General features: G+C 27.0%; 1 protein-coding gene and 1 long non-coding RNA gene across 3 annotated transcripts in view; one reads left to right on the forward strand and one right to left on the reverse strand.

The window, feature by feature from the left end:
* The first annotated feature begins 1721 nt into the window (after window positions 1–1721).
* Window positions 1722–11341, forward strand: part of LOC111037778 — a 65792-nt gene continuing 56172 nt past the window's right edge. The window contains exon 1 of the mRNA XM_022320535.1: window positions 1722–3106. Within this exon, the coding sequence (XP_022176227.1) occupies window positions 3055–3106 (52 nt within the window). The 5' untranslated portion in view covers window positions 1722–3054. The remainder of the gene's footprint in view (window positions 3107–11341) is intronic.
* LOC111037776 lies at window positions 7290–11334 on the reverse strand. 2 transcript variants are annotated; one of them, XR_002604912.1, is made up of 4 exons: window positions 11210–11334; window positions 8878–9011; window positions 8558–8725; window positions 7290–8453 (listed from the first exon to the last, which is right to left on the reverse strand). It is a non-coding gene; the product is annotated as an uncharacterized LOC111037776 (long non-coding RNA). The 2 variants fall into 2 exon arrangements; XR_002604911.1 differs by having other exon boundaries at window positions 7290–8725.

The raw sequence follows: 11341 nt of genomic DNA on the forward strand, positions 1-11341 counted from the left end.
ATTCCATTTAATTTTCAAACCCTTTAAAAGTATTAAAAAATTAATTAATTTCTTTAAAAAAAAATCAAAAATGTTTGGCCTTTATAAATTTGGTTTCTAAAGACATTTTTATTTTTAACTTTTGGGTTTTCTGAAAAATAAATTTTAAATTCATTAAGAGTACATCAACAGCAAATAATTGGTACTAATTTTTAGTCGTCATATCGATATGAACCCAGTGCGGGGACGCGGGGTTGCTAATTTTCAAGAACGTGAATTTCTCCTTGTACATTAACAAACAAACATCATTATAACATCAATATTAACCAAAGCGCAAAATAATGCCCACACAGAGCATATTATTATACCTATTATTACATAGTACGTAGGAACGCAAAAAGGTTGTAGCTGTAACTCGTAGAGTGAAACACGCTGAATCATAATAATATGAACCAAAGGTAGATGGGATTTTTTTTCCTACTATACACATAGTTTCTATTAAAATCGAGTTATTTGGGTAGAACTAACAATTTACACCATAATATCATTAAATTCTTATCAGAATTGAGAATGTAATATTATTTTTTTTTCGTGTGTTTTTTTTTCACCGTCAACATGTCGTGTTGTGAACGCAGTTAACGAAAATATTCTGTAACACATTAATATGGTTACACGACAAGATCAAGGGCTTGGTCATTTTTGCGCCGAAAGGATAACGAGTTGTGAACATACATGATAATTTACATAATACAAATATTTTCAGTGTAATATTGTTGATAAATAATAATATAATAATATTGATGAATATTGTCAATGATTGTTTCAAAATGTGCTAAAATATATGCAAATATATACACTTCATATTTTTATTTTTTTATTCCAGTACTCTGTGCTATTTTTGTCAATCTGAATCTATACAAAATGAAGTAAATATTGTTTCTAGTTAAAAAGTATAACAATTTTAATAGTAGTTTATTTTGAATGTTAAAATTTTGTGTTATAATTTTTTAGCAGGAAAATACAATCCCGTCCATGGCATTGACAATTAGTTGTGGTTTTTACAAAATATGCCTTGATACGTATGCATTTATGATATGATGCATGAGAACTTCGAGTGCACTACCATTGCGATTTTTGTAAGACACTCAAAAACAGACAACAGATACATTTTGGTTTAAGATGATCTATTGTTTATGTATTTGGAAATGAAACTAGATTTTGAACACACTGTTCCCTGTTAATAAGTAACGTGCTAATATAATGCAGTATTGCAATATCAGTTCAAATAACGCATCGGATTTCGAGTGCTGCACATGGCAAACCATTGCTGTTTTCCAAATTAATTTCATTCTCATCAGTGACAAACCGCAATCTCTGATACAGCCTGTCGTTTAATACAAATTAATAATAACAGTAACAATAATAATATCATACATTCTCGTCATGCACATTATTAATACCAGACGTAGGTATATTACTCAATACTCATATTAGTAAAATGTGATGATAGAGAGATATTTATTTTTTCATTTTAAAATAGGTACATTTAAAAAGACATTGTAAATTGTAATGAAAATTTACAAAAATCAATAGTTGAAGTGGAAACTTAAGCTCTTAAGAGACTTAGATGTTAACATTGATCAAAAGTTAAAAATAAAAAAAGCATATAAATTTAAATATCCTAATATAATAATTTACAATATATAAAAAGTGGAATATTATAATTAATTAATTGAAAATGTCATAATATATCAAATTAAAATAAAAACACCAGCAAACTTTCACATCATTAGGGTTTTAATTTGTTTACAAACTGTTAACAGACAATAGTTCTATATATTCTCTACAAGACAATAGGTACATTTGGTACATGTTAAATAATAAAAGTTTCACATGAATAATTTGTGAAGAAAGCTGTTTACTAGCAGCACCTAAGTATTTTAAATGTAATTTCTTTGATTATAATAGTATTTTTGTACAATGCATAAGATTTAGGAATAAATATACTGATATTTAAAGAAATACGTGCGTCACAATTCAATACCTACCTACTTATATAATAACTAATAAGATTTTTTTTATTCCAAATTTGGTCTTGCGTCTAGATAGTGCAATTTTCCCAGAAAAAGTAATTTGATTTTGTCAAGTTTCGATGCAGTGTTGAAACTTGGAATGTGATAACATTAAAAAATTGGAGAAATAAAAGTACAATAACACTTCTCTTGCACGTAATAATTCTAGTTTAAAAATATTATTAAATTCATTACTTATAATATTCGTTTCATTACTATAATAAAATGGGCCAGTACTGTTCTGAAGTACTTTTTAAATAGTATTTTCAGTTACGCGTTGATCAACGTTTTGAGTTTTAGTCGAAAAGCTTCACAAGCCCAACCACAAATTACGGTTGCATACAATAATAATGATAACAGATTTGTTGTGCCTGCAGTGCGTTCAATACAACCGGTCGATGATTATTTTATGAGCTCATATTATAATGGTACAATATTATAGGTATTTAGTGACTTGTATTTATAAAACAAAAAGGTACCTATACATTATAACATAATGTTATTACGTGTTCATAGTGCAATTTAGGTGTACACATTTTGACAAATATACATATTTTCTCTCTGTCCGGAGACGCGTGGCGTGGCGCTATCCCGAACTATAATGCATACATCGCACGACGGAGCAATTGCGCCTACCGGTGGCGGAGCATTTTGAAATTAAACTGCGCTCACGACAGTCATCGGCATCCCATTGGAGAGGGTTGTCCGTGTGACCAACGGCCTCCGCGGGACACACATGTGACAGAAAAACAACATCAATAATAATAATTATTATTATTTTCGTCATCGCAATATAATATAACCATTGCTATAATATTATTATTGCCGTAATTACATTTACACAGAGCCACGCGAGTGTCGACGCGCGAGTGAGTGCGAGTACAATTTTTTAGACGTCAAACAGTATAATATTTTTTTTTTTTTTGAATCCGGGCAGGAGACGGAAATACAATAAACGACTGTTAAGTTAATTTTTTTTTTTTAATTAATCATTCATACAACTATGATCTTCGGGTACTCGTGGATTTTCGTCTGTGCGTTGGTTGCGTTTGGCAGTAAGTATATTGAAACGATAAGTAAATTAATGTCTGATAAATTATAATAATATTACAATATTCACAATATTCGACGATGTGGTGTTATTCAAATGCTAAATTAACGAGATCGTAAGTGACAATAGTATCAGTGCACCAACATTAATTGAAATATACGTCAACGATTCTAAACGGACGTCGGTTTTAGACATTTTTTTTAATTCGTTCGGTACGTAGTATCGCAATTTGCTAACTTCCACACAAATTAATTACAAATAAATGTATGCTGTTTACAATAGACGTGTGTCAAGAGCATACCCACATAAAAAAAACAAAATAAAAATTAACTTTAAATGTGATGGGACAGACAACCGTGTATTGCCCAAACATTTTATTTTATTTAAATTAATATGTTGTATGTATTATAACATTATTTTATAGTTTAAAACTGAAATAGGTAAAGTCTTGAATTTAAAAATTTATTTTAAAATATGGTTATGTAAAACATAGTTTTATAGAACTAATAAAATCTGCTAAAATAGGTTATTATTTAAAATGTATATAACCGTACAGGTACTTACTTCTATATCAAGACGTAAATTTTATCAAATTGCTGATAATATATTTAGTAGGTGCTAACCTAAATAAATATTTTGATACGGTCACTAGCTAATAAATATCGTAGCGGAAAACTAAACCACTACAGTTATCCATAAGCATATCGCAATTAAAAAAATATTGCAATTACATAAACATTGTTATTAATTTATTATAGTCATTAGTCATTAATGAAAAAAAAAAAAAAAAAATATTTCACGTTTTGTTGCATAAAGATAATTATACTATATGTTCAGTGACATATTTTCTTTGTTAAAATATAATAAGGGACATCGCCGTGTATATGGTAGGTACATACAGAAGTATAGTATGTACACAGACTGTTCTTTTTCAATTACATCATTAAACTAAAAGCTTGATATAATATATTACTATGCATAACAACCTTAGTGCATTAAGATAAAAATCATAAAACTTGTCACCAAGTAGTATATTAACAAAAACAAGTGTGTTTTAAATTTGATATTAAATACAAATTGTTGTAATTCAAAAAGCTAATAAAAAAAAAAATATATAAAAATGTTGGTGTAATTTTTAAAAATGTACGTCGCACAGATATGTAGGTAGATGTGTGTAGTTAAATTTAAATATAGTCTTTGATTTATAAAATAAAAGACGCTATGAAACAAATAAAAATTAAAAAAAACCATTAAATCACATAACTTAAATAATATAGTATGCTTAGTTAAATATTTAATTCACAAATGGATAATTATTGGATCTTTTTTAGCAAATATAAATAATAAAGTGGATTTATCACAAAATTATGTATTCTACATTTTTTTTTTTTACCAAATATATTTTCTACATTGTACACTCGATTTATATGTACCTATATTTTTTTTTAATATTTAAAAATTAAATTATACAATTTTTATATTGAATTTAAAACTTTTCTGTTTCAATAAAAATAATAAATACGAGCTGCTTAAATATTACTTACAGCTTACAAAACAACGAAATTACTTATTTTGAATTCAAAATTATAAAAACGGTTTTATAATTGATTTGATTTTAATAATTTTATTTAAGTATAAACAACACAAAACTACAAAAGTGGTTTAGTTTTTAAAGCAAACTTTGATAATAATTTCCTTTGAGTAATAAAATGTTTTATCTATACACAAATGTGTTGGCAAAATAAATATTACCATAATAATATATTATTATACTAAACAAGCTCGTGCAGTCTATTTTTATTCGCATTATTTTAATTCAATTTTTACCATAAACTTCATATAAGCCATGTTATAAAAGTAAACTAAAATAAAATTCAATAAAACATATTTATATTATTTTGATTTTGAGTCCTTTATTTAAATTCTTTATATTCGCTATATGGTATTTTAATATTTTGTATTATGCACCCTGTTGAGTATTCTCTACATATAAATTAGTGACATTCTTGAGATAACTAAATAAGCAATTTCTGTTTTGTGTGGTTAACTACACAAAAAGGATCTCATCAGAATAATTTAAGTTTCCGTATTTTCTTTGATTTTGATTCGTTTTCTTTTTTTTATAATTATATTATAATTATTTTACACTAAAAATAATATTTTATACAACTAAGAAATGGCGTTAACTATATAAATAAAATACTTTAAAAGAGATAGATGTATATGTTTCCTTAAGATTGCATCAAATTTAACAGACTTGTGTTTATGCATACCTACAAATAAATAATAAGTTTAAGTTTGAGGATCAATTACATTACTCCTTATAATTTGTTTGAATGCACATTTTAATTATTCACAGTTAAGAGACACATTTCGATAACAATTCATTATGAGATACATTTTATAATTTTTCAATTGAAAGTATTATGAAGTATAACATATTAGCTGTCGACAAAGGAGTAAACGATAAAAAGAAAATAAAGTTTTTTGTAGGTATATATTATATAATATTATGCGAGTTTAAGGATAACAATTTTGATTAGGACTTTAAATTAAATTTTGGTTGAAGTTACGAAATTAGTTTAATTAATACAACATTAAATTACGTGACAAAAATTATAATTTGCCAACGTAAATACCTTAACATGTTTATAACTTATAAATCTAAGTTTCATATAAACTAATCGCTTGTGTACTTTTACACATTATATCTTTATCTTAATTAAAATAATTTAAAAAATGTTTTAACTTTTTTTACGGTGTATGCGCTCACCATTATTTAGAGTCTACAAACAATGTACTTAATTAATTTAAATTCTTTTTACCAACCTATCTAACCCATATTATAGGTAAGACGTATAGGTACACTTATTTAGTACCATTGGGCATATAGACATATGTGCACATATGTGACATATAGGCATTGTGTTTAGTACGAATATAAAGTCTTCTGTTGTTTTTAATTTTATTTGAATAATGGTGTGCACATTTTTAGATAATCTTTTCATTTTATGTACATATAATACACACATTAAACATCAATGACTGGGAATAGTTTTATAAGTCTTTCGAATTCAGTATTTATAATACAACGTAGGCACGAATGTTTTCAGTACGACAGTACCTACATATTTTATTTGATTGTACTTACGTACAGACATGTGTTTAGTTATACTACAATACTGTAACGTCAATTATTTTATGTTGATAGTAAATTGATCAATTTGAACTTTTTAAAGTAGCTATTAAGTAAGTAAAATGAAAACTCGTTTGTTAATGTACAAGCACAATCTTAATTTACGTTGTTTAATGATTCCCAAACCAAAATCTACGAGTAGTATTGGTCCAGAACTTTCTCAACTAACATCAGGTACAGAGGATTCCCTGTCCAATTTACCACTAACAGAAATCTAGTGATTCAGAAATGTCCTCTAAAACCATTCATGGTAAATCAAATTTGAAACTCGATGAAACTGGTCAAGAGACCATCTAAAGTTTAGATTCTAAACTAAAATCAAAACTAACAATAACGACAGACGGTTGAACTATGTAATCATGTACCATATTATTGTAATCTTGCTGTAATTTATTATGTAAAGATAGCTAAATCAAATCATCAAATAACCTATGAAACATATAAAGTATATAGGTACTGTTATATAATGATTTTTCATATGAATATATTTTCTAATACATAATAAAAGGATTAAAATATTAGTTGTTTCATTTATTAATTGAACAGTTTGTGAAGGAATATTTTTTACAAGGAGCACCAGTGATGTTACGAATTTATAAAAAAAATATTAGAAAAAATACAAAATAAAATAAAATGTACAACATTTCAGACAGAGCCTTTTGTGAAGTGGCCATCCATTGATGGAACTTCGTACCATGTACTGTACATTGTACATATTATTTAATAGAGTTTATTTCAGTAATTAAAAATAATATAATAAGTTAATTCACTTAGCAAGAAAAATACATTTTAAATAATAATGCGTGCATGTACACATTTGTACCATAATACAATAGCTCTATATGCATGCCATTTTTACTAAAAGCATTAAAAAATATGAAAAAACATATTATGATATTGTGTTGATTGAAAATGTTTCAATTGTATTATTGATTTTTAGCTATGAGAAATACATACATTTATTTTTTAGAAATTAGGTATATTATTTTAACTTTCTTCCAAAACTGTCTGCAGCTACAAAAAAAAACAAATTATGCAATTCCCTCTATTCCATCCATTATTGGTTGACTTATTTAGCATCACTAATTGAATAATAACATATAAAAATATGTATAGATTGAATTCCGTTTTGAATCAATGATATATCTTTAATTTTAATCGGAATGCTTTGAATGTAATAGTATAACGTGTGCTGGTATTAAACAGAGTATATAATTGATTACATTAACTGTATAAACTCTATTAAAATGTGTTGTTATTTGCTTGTGCATTTATGATTTATTACGTTGAGTATTACATTTTAAGTTAAGTTGAACCAAAATTTAAATTACCCAAGAGTAAATTAAACTGTCTAAACTTTATTACCAAACATGTATTAGTAAAAATTAAATCACTGTGTAGGTAGACTTTACGAACCACAAAAATAACGAATACAAAGTCAAGTTTATTTAAAACCCAGTAACTTCGATTACCCAGAAATAAAGAGCTGAATTTTTAATTCATCAAAAGAGGAGCAATTAACTTATGATGAAAAGAAACGAAGAAAAATAAATAATATAGATTGAAAGAACTAAAAAAAAAAAAACCAATTGAAAAGTGCAAGGTTTCGTAAATGAATAAGGCTATTGCCAGTAAGAACAATTCATTTATGATACATTGGTCCAATTTTTTTTTTCGTTGATGGTTAAAGATGTTTGTATTTTTTTTTCTTTTCTAAACCACGTTTTTGCTGCTAGCCATTTATATAATATATATAAGCATTATAAGCCATGTTTATTTATAAAAATAAGAAAGTACAACTATATAAGAACAGAAAAATGAAAAATCGACAAATAGAATTTTTTTTTTTCGTATAGTATTACAGCTTTTTATTCCGCTCGTATATTATATCGGTATATTATATAATGTAATAAACCATACCACGCTTTTGATTCTATTGTTGTTAAGACAGTATATGTCTTTTGTGTTGTGGCTTCCGCCAAGTTTTAAGCGATGTCTCTACGTCAAAAATTAATATTATCCTTTAGGGCTTTAACACTGCAATTACATACCCACCTAGCTCGGAGAATCATTCTTATCTCGGCGTATTGATTGTTGATTGTCTACGTTCCATTATTGTTTCTTCCATAATACCAAAGCGCAGTTCCTTTGGATACTGAAGTCCTCATTATGTATCATTGCATATTCAATATGTCATCAAAAACAATATTGACCAATAATTATGGTGTTAATAATCATAAAAAAGTCGTATACACTCACGATGGTCTTCCAAATTTCGTGTGGCAACAATTGCGGGAATTATATGAACGATTGTTGCAGGTTCCCCCCATTTTCGGGATGATTTGTATTATAACATATTGTTTTCTTTTCTGTGCAAATTTAATTTTTTAACTGTTGAACTTTAATAGTGACTACCTACTAGAAGTTCTAAAAAAAAAAAAAATATATATATATTGTGTTTTGAGTTCGGTACAATTTCGTCATTTTTGTATTTTCTTATTTCTTACAGTTTACACATAATTTTGTATCCTATATGTTCACCAAAAATAAAATATTTAAAATACATATTTATAGTTTACCTCTGGTTATAGTTGCATCTATATCGAATTTGTTCGTGAATCATGATAATATTTGTCGAACCATTTTGTCCGCATCCATTATTTATTAGTGTGTACAGGTTTATCTTAATGTTTCATATTATACTGTCCAAATGCTAAACAAATGAAATAAGCAACTCTATAGCTATACACTTCAAAAAACGTGAATACAATTTTTAAAAAAATTGTTAACATTTTAAATAAATGTTATGGACAATTTATACCGTTTTAGTTTAAGAGGATGCCATTAAGTGCTGTCTGCGTCTTACTAACGTAAGCCGTATTTAGCGAATTTGTGTTCAGCAGTTCCAATTTCGTTTGGGTAAGATCATCTAACCATACGTCATAAGCTGTATTTTATACTTTACAATATTTTAATTTTTAAGTAAGTCAGTAAGTCCCTATAATGTTATCATTTCAAAATTATCATAAATCGTTTAAAATTTGAATATCGCAAATATGTGTTACAATATTATAATATTAATGCTCACTACACAAAATCAGAACAGCTGAACACAAACTTACTACGCTTGTAGGAGACAACACATCACACGAGTGTTTTGAATTAATTGAATGATTTCCGCGTAAAAATAATGAATTAATATTGTCTACGTGAGTGTCACATAAGAGTCAACAGTCATCACTTTTTTTTACGACGATTGGTAGGGCGCTCACTTTTTTTAAATAAAAAAGTTTTCAGTACAAGTCGACGAAGCTGTTATTGTCTTTCTATAGTACCTAACTAAATCGAAAAAAAATTGGTCCGATTAAAATAATATATAATTACGTATACTATGATAAAATAATATTATGTATAAATAATCAATAACTCCGAAATAATTGTGGGAACGGTTTTTTAATTGAAAAGAAATCGTATATACGCCTTTACTTCATCACTTACGTCACACGATTCGCCGCGTAGAACTTAAAATATATTATTATTGTATTGGAACGACAATCATATATGCCTTGCACTTAAACTAATTAAATTACACTTATAAAATGAATCCCGATTTTTGAGATTTATCCAGAGCAGTATGTGAGCCTATACAGATGTTTTGAAATCAGCTCTAATATAATTATTTTTGAGAACAATTTCAATATAATCTAACAAAGGTTAAATATTTAATTTAATAATAGTTTTGAGACTTTTTTTAAAATATTTCTTTTCCATTTTATACAAATTCGTTGGATTTTATTATAGTCACTGCTTGCATTTGACAGAATTCATTTTAGTTAAGAATTCGACTCGGATTTATTAAATGCATCCCCGCCAATGGCATCATAACATTTATAGATAAATGGTTTTGGATAATAAGTATATGTTCAGGTTGGTTTACCCATCAATATCACACACGGAGCGAACCGTGCCCAATCGCATATCTGATATAATATAATCATAAATAAATAAACTTAATTTCCATTCACGTAACAGCAAACGGAAAAAAACATATTTGAGATTTTTCACAATTATTATCATTTATCACACATTACTTATTTAATCTCACTAATTTTATTATTTTAGGTTTTTTTTGAAGGATTATTAATTTTAATAAAACATCACAAACGGTAGACGTACATCCACACACTATGTACCGACATAATATTGAACAGTTCAATAGATATATGACAGATATCTCCTTTGAATTTATTTTTAGAAAATATTAAACATATTTTTGACGTGTTGAAGTTCTGCTGTTGTTAAGTTTGAATAAAAGAAATTCACATTCATAAAAATGCAAAAAACATGATAATTTTGTATTCATAAAATCATTCGATACCAATGCCATTATGATGTAAATATACATCATATACAAAGACAGTAAAATAGTCCATCAGAGATGTTCTGGAATGTTATCATAGAAGTGTAAAGAAGTCTAATAAAACCGAGATGAGATAAATACTATATGTCTATATTGATAAAAAAATATAATCATAGGTACACATCGTATTTTGTGAAATCAAACAAGTTTAGAAATTAATCCAAAATAAAAAGTAATAACGTCTATTTAATATTTTCATGATGTCACTTTGACGTTAAGTTTTAAATTGTATGAAATGAAATATTATAATATTAAAATAATGACAATTGTAACCACTGAAACTTTTTAAAATTATGTAGTAGAATAAAAATTAACCAATTTAAAAGAGCAGGAGCAACCGGGGCTAAGCGGCGACAGAATAGGGGAGTACCCGGCTCAATAGCCCATAAATTTCAATTCAGATAATAATTATACTACTACTTGATATGATTATTAGATTACCTTTTAGTTCATTTACCGATGTTATAATTTGAAATATTAAATCCACTTACCTTGTATTGATGTGGATCCTTGTTGTGGTGGTGGTAACGTCTCTGGTAGGTGTGGGTTGATGCGCGTTACTATTACTCTACGACTTTTACGATACTATGTTCTTTTCTCTAAATACAGTGCGTTTACTCTTA

The sequence above is a fragment of the Myzus persicae genome, unplaced genomic scaffold (assembly GCF_001856785.1).
Source record: "Myzus persicae strain clone G006 unplaced genomic scaffold, MPER_G0061.0, whole genome shotgun sequence".
Lineage (NCBI taxonomy): Eukaryota > Metazoa > Arthropoda > Insecta > Hemiptera > Aphididae > Myzus > Myzus persicae.